The sequence below is a fragment of the Numida meleagris genome, chromosome 6 (genome assembly GCF_002078875.1).
Source record: "Numida meleagris isolate 19003 breed g44 Domestic line chromosome 6, NumMel1.0, whole genome shotgun sequence".
Classification (NCBI taxonomy): Eukaryota; Metazoa; Chordata; class Aves; order Galliformes; family Numididae; genus Numida; species Numida meleagris.
Window position 1 is genome coordinate 24,322,366 of NC_034414.1, and position 20,073 is coordinate 24,342,438.

The following is a 20,073-nucleotide window of genomic DNA, read 5'->3' on the forward strand; positions in this document are numbered from 1 at the left end:
GGTAGGGTGAAGTTGGTGTCCGTCCACCTGTGTGTCATGTAGCTAAGTATTTTTGTGCCACTAGCAGGGCTTCAGCCCAGCTTCTGCTAAGTCTGCAGTGCTGAAGTCTTCCTTTTGTTCCACATGCTGGTCTTGCAGACTCTGTTGAGCCTTATCAAACACAGCCAGTTGGTGCTGCTGGTATGAAAGCGCGGGGGAGCTCTCATGTGGAAGGTTAATGGAGTGTAATTATAAAGAAAAATGAACTGCTCAACCACTCTATCTCCCTCTACCTGCTCCGAGAGTGACAAGTGCTCTGATCTTTTATAAACCCTAGAGCAGAGGTTTAACAGTCTGAAATGATGACAGTATAACTGTCAAACAAGCAAGCACACTGTGAAGAACTGGTATGAACTTATGGATAGAAATGTTTACGTTCTCTTCTGTGGTCTCTGTTAGTACTTTCTTGCTGTTTATTGTCCATATTGATGTATCATATCTCAAATGCATCTTCCTGAGAGCTGTCCATCAAAGCCAGAAAGATCTTTGTGTTCCACGCGTGGCTTCTTCATTTATGCTCCTCACAATACTGTTACATTGCTCGATGGAGTAAGGGCACCTTCCTAAGGCATTTAGATCCCAAAGGATTAAACTTTTATAGAAAAGAGCTCTGGGGGCAGCAAGAACAGCTACTGAGACTTACGTTCCAGGAACTGACCAAAATTTTAGATTAATACCAAATTATATATGTATTTAGATGCTTATGCCTGCTCCTGTTAATTAAGTTAGGTACTATGAACATCCGTTAAAAACAATCATGCATATCAGGCACTTTTTGTCTTTCATCTCGAAGGCAGACTTTTTTAAAAGACTTCTTTCTTAAAAGGAAAGTAGAGGAGAGATGCCACACATCAAAACCAAAAGGGACAAATGAGATAACTACTTCGACTTCCTCTGATTAGATGCCATTATATTCTACCCCAGTACTCCTGTGTGACATCTCCTGACTTCAGCAAGACTGGGATGGTTTCGTTATCAGGAGACAAAGTTTTTGTGCTCCACGGCCAGAGAGCAGGTGATAGATTGGGCTGCCAGTTATTCTGAAGGCCGTTGCAATGTCAGCAGGTTGATGTGGGGAAATTTGCCCAGTTATTCCTAGCAGGCAATCCGCATTCTACGTTGCAGCGGAGGGGAAAAATAGCATCCCAGCAATTCCAACCTGGGAATTTTTTTTTCCCATTCCAAGACTGGAATCAATAAGAACATGAATGTGTAAGCAAAAGGCATCAAAGGAAGAAGGTTAGCTTGAGTTGCTCAGCTTCTTTTTCCTGTTTGTGACCAGCTTCTTATATTTTAGAAGAAGCTGAAAAATGAACCCTGAGTATATCTGCTCATTAGTGCCTCTGGAGACTTTCATACTCTAAAGGGGAAGGTTGTGTTTATGTGGCATCTCAGTGCCAGGGAAGTGAGGCTACTGCCAGGCTGAGAACAATGCTGGCACTTGTGCTGTCCCTGTGGCCCATCAAGGCAGGTCATGAGCAAAGGCTTCCCAGGAATCCAGAGCCCCACACATGTGCTATACAATCTCCAAAAATTAGATTAAGCATTTCCTTTGGAAAGCTGTATAATCTTGTCCTGAAAATGTCAAGCCATGGTAGGCCATTATATCTCATATCAGGCTCTTCCAGCATTGAGCCATCTTTGCATCTTGTTTCAAGGCTGAATTTGTCTACCTTCAGGTTGCAATCATGGAATTATTATTTTACATTTCCCAGAGAAACTCAAAGCCCCCCCCATCCTCACTAGTCTTCTTGGTGTATAAGTATCTCTTACCCAGTGAGAAATCTCCTCTCAGCCTTCTATGTCATGAGCAGGATGCGCTGAGCCACAGGAAGCCTCATGTTGCACAGCTTTGTTTGTTGGGTCCTCAGCTGCGTTTGTGATTTTCCTTTGGACTCTTACCAGTAGCTCTGCATTCTTAGACAAAAAGTGTAGTTCTGGATGTTTTAAAAAGAGATAGAAGTTCACCACACCTTCAGTTTTTGAGCCGTACTTAGCCATACTTAGTGAGATATTATTTGCACTGAGATAAACACAGAGGCAAAGTCCTCCCTCCCCTTTCCATTTAAATTAGGAGGCTAAGCAAAAACCTTTACTTTTTTTTCTTCTTTTATTTTTTTTTTCCATGGAGAGTAGAGTCATTGTTGACTGATCCACAAACCTTTATACAATGAAAGGCCAGCAATTTGGGTCTGCAGTGCTGATTTAATTTCATGTCTTTTCTGTGAAGCAGGCATTTTTCTTCGTTTTTGACCATGCTTGGTTAACTAAAGAGAAGAGTACAGAAGGTATGTTTAGCTGGGCAGAACACCTCTGTTCGACATGCTGTTTAAATGTAGGAAACAGTAAAAAACTCTCAGCTGAGTGAGATGAAACTACAGCTTTTTGCTCTGCTAGCTCATTCTGCCTATTAAGGAGAGCTCAACAGTGAATTGCTGTGTGATATTGGTAGTGATGGGGCTTAACTGAATCAGCGCTTAATAGTATTTTGTTGACAACATCGAAAGGAAAAAAGCCTGTCCACTGCTGCTTGGGCATCTGTGATAAATCCCCAAGGAAATACTAACTTTTCATCACATCCCTAGAGGATCCCTTAGCCAGTTGATCTTTGAAACAGGTTGATTATGATGCATGAAAAATGAATTGAATAAAATTGCTTCGACATGTTTTTATATTGTTAACATTCAATTTCATTGAATATTTTCCATAATTTCTAGTACTGGAAAGGATTAATACAAGTGTCTACTTCATTCTGTATCTCTGTGTCATGTCTCTCTGTATTTATTCCTTAGTATTTCTAGGCTCTGCAGTTAGTTTATGATCTCTGTAAAGAACCTGTGGAAATGAAATATCAGATGCTGTTGACAATAACAAGGTAATCAACAGGTTCTCCTACAATATAGTCTGAGCACGCAGATGTTCCTGTTCACAGAAGAGAAGTTTACGTTCTGCTCTAACATAAAGCTACTCATCTTGCTTGGTACTTCTGATGGTGCTTGAGGCTGGTCCATGTGTGTTTCCTGTCACGAGGAGAAGAGGAGGTGTGATGCAATAATGGGAACAGCAGTGGGATGCACAAGAATCCTGCTGAAACTGATTCATTTTTTCTTCTGGAGACTGTGTTACTGTGCAAGAGCACGCTATAATTTTATTTGGTGACTATCCTTTCTGTTTGGCCTATCCAAAATATTAGGAGATAGCAGATCAGAAAGTAGATTGTTTTATTTAGGCTGGTAATTTGTAAAGCAAGAAATAAGTTCACTGATCTATATCCCTCTGCTGTGCTTACTTAATTCAGACAAATTCAGTTTAAAAGATGTCACGTTATGAGATAAATCAGAGGTGAGGGTGAGAGGAGAGAAGCAGCAGAATCTCCCTGTTAGAGATGCTTAGTTGAAACCGCTGGCTGCCATGCAGAGCTGTGAGCCACTTGCCCAAGGAGATTGTTCCCACATGTTCTCCTGCAGTAATTTTTGTGCTGAGATTTTTATACAGCAAGTTTTAGTCCATGACATTTTACAAGACCAAATTATAGACTTCTAGAAAACAGGTTCATTCAGACGTAGAAACATGCTTTACATCGAAGTACAAAATAACCTTTTTTGTATTTCTTCATAACCTAGGTAGTTTTTGTTTTTTCCCAAGGAGAATTGTTTTTCCTGAAAGAGACGAATTGGGGAAGTCAATATGGAGATGGGCAAGATAAAATTCAGATGAGCACCTTTAATGTGCTAGTCAGCGGTGTAATTGTTTCATTTCCCTGACCATTTCATGTGGAGGTGATCCCCACATTCTTTAACCAGTCTGTGTTTGTGCTCGGAAGTATTTCTGAGAAGCAGAAAAACCTAAAAGAAAACAAAAAGCTTTGTCAAGCCTCGTTCTTGCATTCTGTTTCTCCTTAATTACATTACAAATACCGCACTTAACTGTTTTTCTTGTTCTGTTTTGCCAGTTGTCATATATTTAATTCTCCATTCACTAATTGCTTCGTTGTTTAATTGTTGTAGCTGTTCTTGCAGGTTTCTTTCAGTTAACAAAAGTATTGGGCAAGGAAGCAGAGGTATTGTTGTATTTATTTAATGTATAAGCTGAAGGAAAACGTAGTGTATGTAGTGCTCCCTCTAGTTCAGTGTCTGTTCCCTACTTTGTGCAGCAAGTATGAGAGATTCTAAAATGAGAAGACAGTGATGCATAAGGCATTTCACAGTACAGCATTCCCTTCCAAAAATTAATTGGTCTTGTGTTGCTGCAAATGGTAAAAGACACAGCACCGAAAATAAAGCAATCAAGAACTCGCATAAAACGGAATGGCACAGCAGCTATTTTCGGTCATTTTCATTTATAAATCTAGCTATAATTTTAAATAAAATAGAAAAGTTGATAAGCATTCCCCCCATTAGGAACGAAGGAACTAACATTATTTTCAGAACATTCGTAAGCCATTCTGAATTATTTCTAGCAGCTTTGGGAAGTGTTTCTCTATCCTAAAGGAAAAATTAGGTAGGTATGTAGACATGCAGAGTAAGTCTTTGTGTCTTTGTAGTGCTTTTAGACATGTTTTACGTGGGCTGGATGGAGCACGTACTCGTTGGGACACTAACTGGAGTGCTGGGAGTGCAGCCATTTACTGGGTAGGTAGGGCAAAGAAATGTGTGTTTAATCAAACACACAAAGAAACAAACAAACAAACAAAAAAGCCCTCGGAAAAAATGGGTTAGGTTATTAAATTGTGGAAAGAAATACTGCACATTTCGGTACTCGTGCCCAGTAATAAGATATTGGATGTTAGGGGGAGGCAGTCGCAGTCCCACTGCGGGCAGTGGTGGCCGTGTGCCCATACAGGGCGCAGGCGATCCCCTTCCCCGCTCCTCCAGGAGAGGCTGTTTCAACTCAAATGTGTAGGTGGGAGTTTGGACATCTCTGAGAAGCAGAAAGTTTTACCATGTTTTCTGGGGGATAAAATTGTTTCTAATTTAGTTCATTTAGATTTTTTTGTTCATAAAACAACGTGAATGTGAGTCTAGCACAGCTAAAGGTGCAAAGTTCTGTAAAAGTACAGGGTCAGCATTAAACACCTGAACGTATTTCTGTAGCCCTTTCTGCAATCTGTCACTAGAATCAACATTCAGTTTTATTATACAACGGATTTTTTCCTCATAGTTGTGAAATATTGCATCATGGATTTCTGTCATTGGATTCCACTATTTTAACTTTCTGATTCTATCAGTATATGAGTGTACAATTACTCTCCTTGCGGGTAATCTTTCCCCTCCCAAATTCCACTCTCAAAACACACACCCCTGGCAGTTTAAAGAATAACTTTAAATTCTGTGTAGAAGCAGAGGTCTTTCAGTTCTCATTGGGTAGTGGCAGTGCGAGGGAGGGAGGCAGGGAGAAGAGATTGCAGGGCAGGAAATTCCCTCCAGCCTTCCCACTCCCAATCCTCTCTTAGCATTTCATTCTCAGCAGCTGGCGACTTCTAAATCCCAGAGAACATTTCTTGCTCATTGCAGGGAACAGAGAACAGGGTACACTTAATAGTTTACTACTGGAGTCGGTGGAGCAGGAAAGCAGGTCACTGGCAGGCACTTGGTAAATTCAAAGCACATCGGCTCTGGTTTTGTGATACTGAAGGTACGCGCTGTGAGGCTGCTTGGTACTTTATTTCTCTCTCTCTTTTTTAAGGAGATGTTAATGTTTAACTCTTTCATAGATTTTTGAAGTTTAAAAACAGACCCTCTTTAGATAGATGTGGGGTTTTTTTGAATGTTTCTTGGATAAAAAAGAAAATGTGTCACCAAATAAAATGAGGGATCTAGTATTTAAAAATTTGCTGTACACACAGTACCACTTTTTCAGTGATTGAATGATTTAGTGGAAATAATGCTTAGCTAATAATATTGTACTTAAAGCCTAAAGTTTTATCGAGGACTTTTTCTTTTATAGCAATATTTTGTGATAGTTTTCGATAAGAGCACAGAGAAGACATCTTTTCTTGTCTCACTGAGGCACAGTGAGATGCAGAGGCAGATTTTCTGCTTAATCAAACCAAAATAATCGAATGCTCTGTTTGATCTGCTTGTGGCGTGAACGAGCAAGTGCTATCACTAAATGTCACGGTATTGATTACATTTATTACTTTTAAGAAGGGGTCATATAAGGTGTGTAGGGCTCTGTGTGTAGAGCTCAGTGGCGTGAAGAGTTCTTGATGAAGTTAGTGATGAAGATGTCAAGACAGCAAGAGCTATTAAATTATGCAGTATGCTTACGGGGCACAGCTCGGCAAATAGATTTTGTAGCAGCCTGACCATAACCATTGCAGAGCGCAAGCAATTACTTTTTGGGTAGGATACAGCTCGGATGAAAGGATGTGATTATTAACTTCTTTCACATTCTGGATGTAAACAGAGGCTTTGAGGAAGATTCAGTAAACTTGAAAGACAAATGCTTTTCACACATCTGTAGCACTGCGGGAAAAGAAACTACCTTAGGAATACGGGTGGGTTTTAGAGCTTTCTGACACTCAGAAAGCTGCTATGTTATGTTTATGTGTTACAATTGAGGTATTCTCAGTGTAAAATTCTGAAGTTTTCAATAAGAACGTAGTATTTAAATATTCTTCAATTAAAAACAGAGGGGGGGAAATGGCAATTATTGGGAATATTTTTTAAGAATTCTGTGGTATTTCTAGATCACCTCAGTCTCCCTGGCTTTGCCAGATGTGCAGCTGGGACTTTACACCAGCACTGGCAAATTTCAGCTGTACAGACTGCACATACTGGGGCACAAACTGCATTCAGAATTGATTAAGAACAGCTGAATAACTCACACGAACCATTGAAAACACTGCTTTAACGTAGTATGAAGCCTCATAATAGACAAGACTTTCTTGTTATCCTGGCCGGAGCTGGCAGCGGTGCTGGGAGGATGCAGCAGTGAGGTGCTGCAAGCAGGCACCGTCTGGGCTTGGTGCCTGTGTAGGGGCAGCCCGAGCTGGTTTGGGTAATTAAGCGAAGTATTTCCAGAATGCATTGTTCAAAGCCGGTCCTGATAACTGCTAGCAAGCACGTAATCCCAACAGCCTTCCAGATAGCTTAACGATTTCTGTAGTGGCACTGTGGTATTTTTACTGACAGTTGGTAGAGGAAGCTTAATAAACTGCGTCAGCAATTGGCATTCTCTGCAAACTTCACTTGTACTGCTCTGAATCTTAAAAGCATTAGATGTTTCTTCCAATTTAATATCTGCATAATGGATGTGGACGGCAGGATGCGCCACTGCCAGGCAGCTTGCAGCAGCCCTCTACCTGGCTGCCACAGGCCTCCCCAGCAGCACCGTTGTTCTATCCTATTGGCAAGATACGACAAGGTTGTCCTATTGCCTCTTGTCCTGAGCTGGTACTGTAATTCTTCAGTCTCCCGTGCGGTACATTGTTGGCATGCATTACATAGACATGTTGCAGTATTTCATCTCCTGCTCTGCTCCCTTCTCCTCTCCTTCCCCTTGGGTTGCTCTTTGGAAATGTTTTTCAGCTCTTCTGCTTGCTGATGCAGCACTTTAGTTTGTGGGTTAACATGGGTGATCTTCTCAGAAAGCAATTTTAAATGATTGTTCAGCTATTCCATGTATGATTGAGCTGATAGACACAGGCCACTATGTAAAGTATCCGATTTTGAAAAATACTTTATATGCCCTTAATATTTCCTCTTTGTTCTAGGTGGGAAAAAACAGTTTCCAGTTTTCAGGTTTTGACAGCTTTCAGCACTCCTCTAGGTGCAGTGTAAAGTACTTACTTCACATTCCTGTCCACTACAAGCTCCCTGAATTTTCAGTGAGATTGAGCCAGTGTTTCTGTTGCCTTTGGAATCTGGCATGCATCCCTGCCAGGACCATCACCACAACTCCGGGGAGGTTTAGAAGCCAGGTGGTCTTCCACGTGTACACTTTGTAGTTGCCGAATTTAGCCTTTTGCAAAAATGTCAGTACTTTGAATTCACACTTTTCAACCCTATGAAACAGGAATTATTTTTTTGGTTGATAGCATGTTCTCTTTTGCTTCCTAAAGTTCCGGTTCTCAAAAACTGCCTGTTTGGGACCCTGCAACTTTTGCTGTCCTATTCTAGGTTACAGGTGTAAGGTTAGTGTGTTAGCCATGGTGCAGCCTTAAACCATCATAAGCAACATACCTGGAAGTAGGTATGAAGTAAGAGAATGGGAACTACGTAAAGAACAGACACTTCAATACTTCAGGCTTCCATAATCCTGTGTGAAAAAAAAATTGAGGGAAAGAGTGTTTCAATTGGTTGTACATACCCAGATTATTATTATTATTATAATTCTATCTCTCTGTTTTGTACTACATCCTAATAGAAACGCTTCAAAAGAAAAACCCAAAGATTTGATATTGTCAGAGTGTTTTTTTTCTTTTCATGTAAGTGGAACTGCTTCAGGCAGCCCCTTCTGCCAGGGCTGGGCTCTGACTGAGTTCTTCTGACCATCGCGGTTTTTGGTAGAATTTCCTCAGGCCGGCCCCTGGCATGTCTGTTTAGTGTACTCCTCCACATCCAGCCATGCAGTGTAACAATTTTGGAGCACACATCTGAAGCTTTTTAAAGCTATCCTAGTTTGGTGGTGGTTAGAGCATTGGAAAAGATGCTCGTTTCCTATCATGTGCACAAAAAAAAGTCTTGTGGTGTGTGCACCCCTTGTTGTGCTAAAGTACATGAACGTAAAATGTGAGCCCTTATTACCCATGGTATCTTATCCCCTAAGTCACCTGGTCTGGTGTTAGATCTTTTATCATCTAAGGATACCCAGTAGCTACCAGGAGAAGAAACTTCTCTTTGAAATAATTTCAAATTTTCATGAAAGCTACAGTATCATAGGAAGCATTTAAGCTTGGAGAAATAAATCTGTCTTTCCTTCATGCTATAGGTAGCCTTATCTGATTTTCTTTCAATTGACAATAATATTGAGCTGAAATACCACACATCAATGCCCTTCCTGTTCCCCGCTTTGCACACAGCGTGGCTCTCTTGCCAGTCATTTTCTGTGCCTGGGAGTGCGTGTCAGAAGGAGACAGAGACTTTGGAATCTGACTGCCAACAAGTCTCAAGTGAATATATGTTAATGAGGTCTTGCAGTGGTTTGTGAATAGCTTGGATTGGGGTGAGTTTCTGCAAGGACAACAAGGTCATCCTGCTGGACAGCAATGCTATTTTGGCATTCTGTTCATTAGCTAACACCAATTTTTAAAATTCTAAAAAGAGAACTCCTACTACACTTCTGTATAGTTCCTTATTTATTAATATTTATTAATATTAAGCATTTATTATACGCTTTAGGTATTATCTACTCTAATGTATGCAACAAAAAAAACATCATAATCTCTGTTTATGTTTTTGTTTATCTGGTAGAAAAGAGTGGTGGAACAGCTTCGAAAGAACTTGATAGTGAAGCAGGAACAGCCGGACAGTAAGTTTCAAATACAGCCACTGGCACAGTCAGAAAACAAACTACAGACACCACAGCCACAACCACTACAACAACTACAGCAACACCACCATCAACAGCAGCAGCAGTCTACTGCACCCTCTCCAAACGTGATTGGATCACAGGTAAGAACTGCTGTAGCAGTTATTTGCCTTGCTGAAGGTGAAGTTCACTGCAGAAAAATCAAAGGTGCAGACAGAAAGTTATGAACATTCACTTTGGCCTCTTAGTGTACCAATATTAATTTATCTTTCTATGCATGCGCACATTATCAGTTGTTTGGGTTTTTTTAACAATAACCTCCTATTAGAGATTAAAAATTAGATCATGTCACAAAAAAGAAGAGTGGTAGCATCACCTTTCTTAGAAATAAGTAAAAGTTTAGGAAATAATCTGTCTTTTCCACAGGTGGATGCCTGATTGCCCATAGCCAGTTGGTCTCAAGAAGCAGTAAAGACTTGGCTTATACTGTATAAAGTGTGTGATTAAAATCATCTATTTTTAAAAGACTAACAGTCTTTGTGAGCAAAATGTAAGGAAACAGTTCCCTCTTCTTTCTGCCTGGCTCTTTCTAAGCAGCCATAACTCATATCTAATAATACTTATCTGAGTCTGCACACATTAATTTAAAAGGATACAAAGGTAGTTGCAAAGTTTAAATTTTAGAAAGTAGTGTATTTATTGGGAAGGCGCACTGAATTTCATTATTATATAGGATTAGAGGTATAATCCCAGAACTCACCAGGGAAAGTGGCCTGAGAAGGAAATTGCAAGCTAATTCAAAGTCTCTACTGTTCAAATATTTAGAATCTCAAAAGTCTGCTAATAAAACAGCTAGAAAGGGCAGGGATATGTTTTGTATTAAAAGGGTGTGTGGCATCTTTTTACCTATTGTTGCCATCTCAGCAGCTCACGTGTACTTGGATAGGCAGATGGCAGAATTCACTATTTGCTTTATGCATACTGCACGGAGTTGCAACCATAACTTTGACCACTAATGGTTCTTGCCTTCTCTTCCTGAAAATAGAGGGGGAAGAAATGGTTGGGATCTTAGTTCCCCCAAAAAGTGAACAAGTTGTTTCAAATGCTCTCTAAAAATGTATTTGTGAGGCTTAGGTACTTGTAAAAGAATACTGAAGAAATGAAGCAGACTTAACTAAGAAAAAGATGGTTTTGAGCACTAACATCTAAGCTGAATCTAAGAAAAAAACAAAAAAGTGTATTAATGTGTCTTAAAATGGTGAATCACCTTTGCTGTATCATTGGTTTCTGCTTTTCAGTCAGGAAATACAACTACAAAAGCAGTCTTACATTTTTCTCCTTGTTCCACACTTAGCATTCATGCATTAACTTCCAGGTCATCTGGGTTGTCAAAATTGAGGTTTTGTTTAAAGTTAAAGAGCCCTCTAGTGAAACAGTCACAAAACTGCTACACCCTTCTGACTCGTTGATGCAGTTGCACTCAGAAAGTAATTAGGAACTGAAAGGCAGCTCTTCCTCTCATTTGAATAAGAGAAGCCAGCTCTTACCCTAAGGTGATCTGTTATTATTTATGTTGGTATAACTCTAAAGTATCATCACTTGCTTCTGTACGTGGAATCTATGTGTGATTCTCTGTCCTGTTGCCCCTCAATCAAAACGTGCCTTCTCTTTCAGCAAAGATATAAGGAGCATGTAAAGGAAAGTCAAGTATTTTGCCTCTCTAGAAAGGTTTTTGCTGCCAACTTTTGTAACAATACATTTTCCAGTAAAGAGAATGCTTTCAATGGTTATTTTCAGTGTAATTCAATTTAGGAATAAAGTTATATGTACTGCCTTAATAGTGGCATTTTAACATACTTAATGTAATACAGTGAGAGGGACATTTAACATTTTCAAAAAGCAGCAAGGCCGCTGAAAGATCATATTATTACAATGTTATTATGTGAAATAAAGCAAACTTGCTGTGAACGGTACTTCAGTATGAATTCATGCATTGAAGACTTTTTAGAATAACCAAGGCAATTAATGCTCAGCAAAGTAACAGAGAAATTCAAGCTCTGTCATCTGCTGACTGAAACTATGCTCTCAGTACTTTCAGACTTACCAGAACCCCTTGAAAGTGTCCTGGTCTTGTATTACGTGATCGATTACTCTTTTCTTTAAAATGTTTGTAGATGAATGTAATTCTTGTGAAAATGATACTGTGTTACATCTTATTGGAAAAGCTTGAATAATATCTCTGCTTCAGGGGAAAGGAGCCTCTTGCTTTGGAGACAGTGCAGCAGAGGTCAATGAGAAGCTCTTAAATCTAAAATAAAAAGTTAAGGGAATTGTTCACAATGAGACAAGGAAAAAATAATTATGACTAGATTTTATAGAAATGTGTTAAATTGTAGCATGAATTATTCTTTGATTTAGTATTTTACAGTGATTTTTTTCACACTTGAGTGTCATTAACAATTAGGAGATATAGTTTAAGCAGTAAAAAAAATTGGTGGTGTGGAGACAAAATGCATTTTAGTTTAAGGACATAATATTGGAGAAGACGCTGAAAAAACCAACTGGAAATGTATTATTTTATTAGAATGGAAGGAAAGGTCTTGTGTGATTATAATGGAGAAATCTGAATCAGGCATGTTCAGAACATGGAAAAGGCTGCCTGACCCCTGGCTCTCCTTTTTTTCCTGTTCTAATGTCTAGCACCGTTGTCAAGAGGGAATGGCTCTTACTTCATTCTAAAAGCATTTAATGATGCCAATAACTGTTTTGAAGATGAGGTGTCATTGATACACTGGATTTCTTTACACCAAAGAGAGAAGGAATAAGTTCACCTGCCATTCTGTTGAGTGTCATTCGTCGTGGTTTTTCTGTGCACATTGTGTTCTGATTTTATATGGAGATTTTCCTGCCTTGTTACTTTTTGAATGAGATTGATATTTTCTGTTTTCCTCAATGTCTTAAAAGACAATACATTTCAAAACAAAAGTAAGGAATTATGATTGTTTAACTTTGGACTACACTTAATTTGGGAGCGTAGTGTATCAATGCATTTCAGATAAATGCTGACGTTGATTCAAAACCACTCTCTTTAAAACAGGCTAAGAGCAATCTGGAATCATGTTCGTGCACCAGCCCCTCCAACCCCCATTCCAGTAAAGTTAAAATTAATTGCCTGCAGCTGGACAGGCGTACAACCAGTTCACAACTCCAGGATGGCCCTGGTGGTATTCTTAGGAAAGAACATGAAGAGCTAAATTACTGTATGTTGTATGTATGTCTAAAACTGAAATTTGGACTAGCCAGAATCAAAATCCATTTTTGTTCTTAAAGAAACAAATTTATGAGCTTTTTTTCCCCTCTTCCTCTGATTATGATGATCTCTGTAAACAAAGTTTCCATTTGAAATTTTGTATTTTAATTTATGAGAAGCTAGTTTGCTAATTTGTTTCATAAACTTCCAGCATATGGGTTTGATGTTGACAGTACACATTTGGAAGTAGTATGAAACTAAAAGATCAAAAAATGTATATGCCTCTGCTAACACTTAGTTGTCATATTCTCAGAAATTGTTTTTGAATCAATCTGTAAGGCTGCAAATGATGAAAATGTCTCCAACAGGTGCCCCAAATGGGATTTCTTTCTAACTATCTAGTTTTCTGAAGTGTAAGATCGTATGCGTGTCTGAACAGTAGGCAGGTAGACTTAGTGCTGCCTTTTCTTTTGCTGTCTATTGTTTCTGACGAGCCAGCCCACATCCTGTCTGATACCAAGTGTCTCTGTCTCTTACAGTGTTTTTTCTGTTTCCCCTAGAAAACTGTAACTACAGCTTCTATGATCACCACTAAGACACTACCTCTCGTCTTGAAAGCAGCAACTGCGACCATGCCTGCCTCCGTTGTGGGTCAGAGACCTACTATCGCCATGGTTACTGCTATCAACAACAACCAGAAAGCAGTCCTCAGCACTGATGCACAGAATGCACCTGTCAACCTCCAGACAACAAATAAGGTCACTGGGCCAGGAGCTGAGACAGTCCAAATAGTGGCAAAAAACACAGTCACTTTGGTAAGCATTTCGTGTGTTTGCCCTTCAGGTATGTGTGGTTTGGTTTAAAAGAGAGCTATAGGAAAAGTTGTGAGACTTTGTAGGTTGGCATTGCTAAACTAAAAAACCAGGAGAAAAGTATTTACTCTCTACGCGGGTTGTTACTACTGTTAGGCTCCATAGAATTAAATTACTCCTGTCACTCCTCTGTGTAACGTTTCCTTGGTAGTAACCGTTAGTCATGGGGAAGCAGCAATTGTCTTGCCCCTACCTAGTCCATGGGCTGTGTTCTGCAAAACTTCAGCTCTTTTGTTTGGTAAAGGTGCTGTCAGAATTTCATGGTTTGATCATTTCGCATTTTCATTTTGTGTTATTTGAGTCAATCTCTCTTGTTCGCTTTGTGTGATAGTTTCTGATGTTAGACGCACCACTTAATTCTGCTCAATACTATGTCTTCACTCACCACTTTTTCATACACGGATCCTGTTTCATTAACCATGTATTTTGGAAAGTGCTCTGATTATATCATACAGTCTTTTCCATAGTAGTTAAGTTGCTGAACAATTAATCGGACACCTGGAAATATAAGAAGTAATGTTGTAGAATTGGTTTATGTAACCTTCTTGGACTGGAAATTAGGAATTTTATAGGATCATGACAGGAAAATTCCACTTTTGGATTAAAGATTAAAGCTTCACTAAGCAAAAATCTTTATTTAACTTTATTTAAAAATACAGTCTAATAATGAAAATTGAAGTGATTTTACTTCCTAGTAGGGCATCGTTGTAATCAGGATAGAATGTTTGGAGTTTTTTTCTACTATTCCCTATTCCAGAGTCATCTGTTGCCCCCTCTCATCTGACTTTCATGCTTCTGCTTAATTTCTTTGCTGAATAACCTACTTAGGCTGTGCAGGTGATAGTGTTATTATACTTACACATGATTTAGGTTTTGGTAGCACATTTCATCAAAAATCTCTGAATATTTTCCCAAGGATTAATTAATCAGTGTGATGCCTTTTTGAAGTAAATCGCAATCTTATGTATATGGACAGAAGTAGAGAAGGGTGGAATCTAACATGGACTTCAATCTCAAAGAATCTCACTGAATACTCAACTAGGGTAGTTAGTAGCACTAATCAGATTAATTATTTGGCAACTCCAATTGATTTCAGGTAGAAAGAGAAGTACTTAGGACTCCTTAAAATCAGAGCTTAATTGCTGCAATTGGCTTACTTCTGAAAATTTTAGGCTGTGTATTTACAGCCCCTCAGAGTGTCATTAATATTGCTAGAAACAGAAGAGTTCTAAATTCCAAACCTTGTCATCTGTGTGAGATAATCTTTCATTCTCCTGTACGCCATTGAATATGATAGGATAGTTTAGCTGGACATCAAAGCCTGAAGTTACTTTCTGTCAGTTATAAAGCCAGTTATGAACTATTAAAACAAATCAGAGTTTCATTACCTTCAGACGAAGTGATTTTAGATCAGAGACCACAGTATTTAGTACAGATGCACTAGAAGGAAAGATACCTTCTGTTTGTGAACAAAGGTATACAGGGACTGGAAAGTAGGGTTACTTCCATTTTCGGTACATTTATAATGAAGAAGCTGTTACAGTGAAAAAATGTGGAGTGGAAAACCAGGAACATCAAGTCTGAAAATACATTCAGTGTGCTGATTTTGGTGAACAATATCAAAGCTATTTTTCTCTGATTGAACTGTCTCTTACATTCTTACAGCAGGTTCAGGCTACACCCCAGCCCATAAAAGTGCCGCAGTTCATCCCTCCTCCCAGACTCACTCCTCGTCCAAATTTTCTTCCACAGGTAAGTGTATAGAGAGCAAGCAACAGTAGAAGGACCTTAATTATAGCATAAATAGGAGAAATTTTCTGTGAACATCGTGCCTGTCAGTCTTTACTGGTGAGCTGGTGGAGGAGACAGTTCATTTTTGAGGGGAGGTTTAGACTGGATGTACAACAGAATAGAACAGCACGGTTCTGTTGGAAGGAATCTTCAAAGATCATCCAGTCCAGGTGCCTGAGCAGTTCGGGGCTAACCAAAAGTTAAAGTATGTTAATGAGGGCATTGTCCAAATGCCTCTTAGAATACTGACAAGCACAAGTCAACAACCACCTCTCTAGGAAGCCTGTTCCTTTGTTTGACCTCCTTCACAGTAACAAAAGTTTTCCTAATATCCTGTCAGGAAATAATTTCTCACTGTGGGGTCATTTAAGAGTGGAATAGGCTGCCCAGAGGAGTGGTGCAATCTCCAGCCTTGGAGGTTTACAAGACCTGTCTGGACAAAGCCCTGAGCATCTTAGTCTGCATTTAGTGTTGGCCCTGCACTAAGAAGGAGATTGGATTATAAATGTCCTGAGCTTCTTCCCGTCCTGTGTGTCTGTGATTATGAGATTAGCACGTACTGATCATTTATGAATGTATTTGCATCAAAAGGAATGAACCCACTGAACTGGTGTCAGCAAAATCAATGCATCACCCAAGGCCTTAAATTGCTGTAATCATTGTTTGCTGCTCATAAGCAAAAAGGAAAAACAAGACATCTCTAGGTTGTTCCCAAGCATTTCTGTGTTGTAACAGAGAGTGATCTCTGTTCACAGCTGAGCAGTAAAACTTGTTTTCTACAGATTTTTTTTTCACAGATTGGAAGACACTGATTCTTTCTTCATTAACAAAAAATCTTAGAGAAACTGTTTCATTTCCAAGATATACTTGGCACTGACTAGAAGCCTTAATGTATTGCAAAAGAAAAAAAGGAAAGTATAGGCTGGTGTCTGGTTAAAACTTAGGGACTATGAAGTCTGTTGGAATGTCACCTAGTTTTCAATGATAAAATCCATTGTGGAGTATTAAATATGGATAGGAGAATAGAAATTAAATAATGAAAAAGGCTTTATTTTCAGAGTAATTTATTCTGCTTCTGTACTCTGTAATCATGTGGTAAGTAAAAACAATGGGCAAGAAATAAACAAGTGTTTGTGGTGGAGTCCTGAAATATTTATGTGACCCAAGAAAGAAAAATATTACTAGCTGCCTTTACCTGCACCCTTTAGCATTTTCTGTGACAGATTAATGTATAATCTTGAATTTTTTATTTATTTAGCAGGAGTGGTGGATGTGCAAGTGTGTATTTAGACATGTACAGGGTGATATAATAACAGTGATAACAAGAATTTTCTGAAAAATTGTTGGAGACTCAGTATAAAGCCCTGAGACACACTTCTAACATGAAAGCCTCAGCAGTGCCTGTAAATATTACATTAATTTTTGGCTTGCAATGGCAACATGTTGGTTTAGACATATATAAGGCACTTGGCAATATACATGTAATATAAATATCTGTGCATCCAAATACCATTTCAGGGACTGTGACTGCCTATGCAAATGTTATGTGGATGGACCTTATGAAAGTAGGTTTGAAAATGTGGCTTTTTCTTTCTCATAGCATACTTATGACACTATGCTAAAAATTACATTCTGTAAGGAATCAACCTTGCATGGATTACACAGGCTGAATTGAAAGTCTTAGTAAATAAATTTTTCTACAGTGTTGGTATATGAATATCTCTCTTCTTTTTTTTTTCCATAGGTTCGACCTAAACCAGTTGCCCAAAATAACATTCCTATTGCCCCAGCACCTCCTCCAATGCTTGCAGCTCCTCAGCTTATTCAGAGGCCTGTGATGCTGACAACAAAGTTCACACCCACCTCTTTACCCAACTCTCAGAACTCCATACATCCAGTTCGTGTAGTTAACGGGCAGACAGCAACCATAGCCAAAACTTTCCCTATGGCACAGCTCACCAGCATCGTGATAGCAGCACCAGGTACCAGGCTTGCTGGACCTCAGACTGTACAGATCAGCAAACCAAACATTGAAAAACAGGTACAGATAAGAAAGTGTCTACCGGATAAACATACTAGATTTATTGCTTTATGGTGCCAGTTTTGGAGAGGATAAGAAATGGGGATGCTTTCACTGGTTGCTGGAAATATTCATATTCCAACAGTGGTACAAATTATGGAATGACTTGTGACTCTTGGGGTAGAAATTACCTTCTTTTTTAACATTTTCTTATACTTTAGGAGTTTTATTCTCTCTCTACTGTTCAACATCAGTTGTTTAGAAGCAAGCTATATCCAAGGCTGTACTAATTTCTTGGAGACCAAGTATGAACTAAAATCTATGTTCATATGAAGCCTTTAAGAAACACTGGAAAAATATTTTCAGTGTTTTTGTTTTTCAGATGGTGCCAACCACAGAGGCAAAAAAATATGCAAAATCATAGAAGTATACAATCCAACCAGTACAGCAATTTCTTCCTTGAAGAAGAAATCTTCCTTGTAGTCTTGTAGTCTTATGATTGGAGACAAAATAGACTCACTCATCTTCTGAGGACTGGTAGTTTACCAAGACTAAACTGAGTTAAATGAGCAGAAGGGAGACCCTTAGAATCAGAGCATTCTAGATTACTAGTTTTAAAGTCTCTCTCCACTAAAGACTCTTAAAATAAAATTTTACTGTAGCATGGCTTGCAGCTGCTCCATCCATGCCATTCAGTTCAAGTGAAGCAATCTTCTGATCACTTTCAAATCTTTCGTTTATTACAAGTTAGAAATATTATACCATTATATAGTATATAATGCATTATCTATAACATACAACATATATTTATGTAATTATGCATATATTATTATATATTTCACATACAAATCTTTCGTAGACTAATGTGCCTTGAAGTTATCTTCCACGTTTGAAGTCACCTATAGAGACTGAGATAATCTTGTGCATGAAATATGTGTTTGTGTTCGGTTCTCCCTATGAATTCACATGAGTAGGTTCTTGTGTACCTCAAGGCAGTTCTACAGGTTACTCAGCAGTGCATGCCCTTTTCATATGATTTGAAGTTGTACTTCTACAATACTATACTTTTGATGCCTATTCCTTTTGATGTCAGCGATATTCATTTGCTCTTCAAATAATTACTGGAAATTCAAGGAACTGTTGAGAAACATACAGAAAAATGTTGGTGGTTTAATAATATATTAACTTTTCAGTATATTTTCCCCCTATGGTAAAGGGGAAGAGTTTGTGTCTGAGATTATCTCAGTTTGTAGGATCAACAGCTATGCCATGAGTTGAGGATTGTCACGCAGAGTTTTGTGGTACCATTGAAGAAGAATCTAACTTAAGAAAAAACTGCAGAAAAATATGAGGTCTTAGGAGTCAGAGAGAGAGTTTTTGAGCCATTCATAATTCTTCAATAAGATTGAGGAGCCAGAAGTATAAAATGCATGTAACCATGCAGAATGGTTTTACCTGGAAGTTTTCTGTCCCATACAGTATAGTGACTTCTGTAATGGAGTTAACTCTTGTGATGACTTTTACTGCTTGCATGACTGCTTGGGTTAATGGGATGGTTGTGAGGCTGCTCCATCTTTTGTTAAAGCAAAACACTATTTAACATTCCTCTCAGTCTGATTCTTTGTTAATACACTGCCAACTTTAAACTGTTTTTCTCTGTATCTGCTAAAGTATTTGTTTTGCTTTATTAGCCAAAGTAAAATAGTCCTCCTTATCAGGGAATGAGAGAAACACTGTTTTTTTTCAGACTATTAAACCACATGTAGAAGCAGAAGAGAAGCAAACAGAAAGTCGTACAGTTACTCCACCTGCTGCACCGAAGCCAAAACGAGAAGAAAATCCACAGGTATCAGAACACATACAGAGTTTTCTTTAATTTAAACAAAAAAAAAAAAAAAAGGAATCCCTCTGTCCTTCAGAAAACACTTTTTTTTCCCCCTCTACCCTCAAGACTCCTCAACTTTAACATTCCATATATTCTGTTGGGCAGCAGTAACTATCAGTCTATGACTGTTGACATACCAGGTCTACAGAATAAGAAATCTAAACAGATATAATGCATTTGCATTTTTCATCCTGGTCTTATATTAAGTTAAAAGTTCGTAATTTCCCTGATACTTCCTTCAACCAGGAGGCTTAGATTACAGCATTGATTTCCATTCCTTTGAGCTTTTAGACTGCTGGAGAACTGCCTTTTTTTTTCCCCCTTGTAAAAGACTACTGTTCTGGTGAGCAGGATGGAAAGAGCCATGTATATACACATTCTGCTTAGACTTTATTCCAGTTTAGGTTCTGTTAGTCTTGGGGGGGATGGAAAGACCAAAATGGCTATTTCTTAGAGCCTTTCTGGCATGTTGAGCTCTGGAACTGATTACAGCTAAACGCTCTGCTGTGTTTGTTTTTTAAAATGGATTTAAGCTGACTACTGTAATGTGAGCATTGGGTATTGTCAGTACAAATTCTGATTTTTAGATGTCTGTGCACTTCTTGCATTAAAGTTAGAATCCCTTGACAAAGCCATAGGCCTAATTCAACTGCATAACAGACTTGCTCCTTGTAGTCTGCAGTAATATGGAGATGATGTGCTGCAGCCAGTAATATTTTACTGGCAAGCAAACTGTGTTGGC

General features: G+C 38.7%; 1 protein-coding gene and 1 long non-coding RNA gene across 8 annotated transcripts in view; one reads left to right on the plus strand and one right to left on the minus strand.

Annotated features, from left to right (window-relative positions):
• PHF21A (PHD finger protein 21A) overlaps window positions 1–20,073 on the plus strand; it is a 120,913-nt gene that overhangs the window by 85,424 nt on the left and 15,416 nt on the right. For all 6 annotated transcript variants that reach the window (XM_021401731.1, XM_021401732.1, XM_021401727.1 and 3 more), the window contains exons 6-10: window positions 9,456–9,656; window positions 13,324–13,578; window positions 15,301–15,387; window positions 17,171–17,467; window positions 19,194–19,292. In XM_021401731.1, the coding sequence (XP_021257406.1) occupies window positions 9,456–9,656; window positions 13,324–13,578; window positions 15,301–15,387; window positions 17,171–17,467; window positions 19,194–19,292 (939 nt within the window). The remainder of the gene's footprint in view (window positions 1–9,455; window positions 9,657–13,323; window positions 13,579–15,300; window positions 15,388–17,170; window positions 17,468–19,193; window positions 19,293–20,073) is intronic.
• Window positions 2,127–13,435, minus strand: LOC110401081. Of its 2 annotated transcripts, XR_002440242.1 has the most exons (6): window positions 13,367–13,435; window positions 11,618–11,821; window positions 10,420–10,548; window positions 8,226–8,301; window positions 3,761–3,884; window positions 2,127–2,306 (listed from the first exon to the last, which is right to left on the minus strand). It is a non-coding gene; the product is annotated as an uncharacterized LOC110401081 (long non-coding RNA). The 2 variants fall into 2 exon arrangements; XR_002440241.1 differs by lacking the exon at window positions 10,420–10,548 and having other exon boundaries at window positions 2,131–2,306.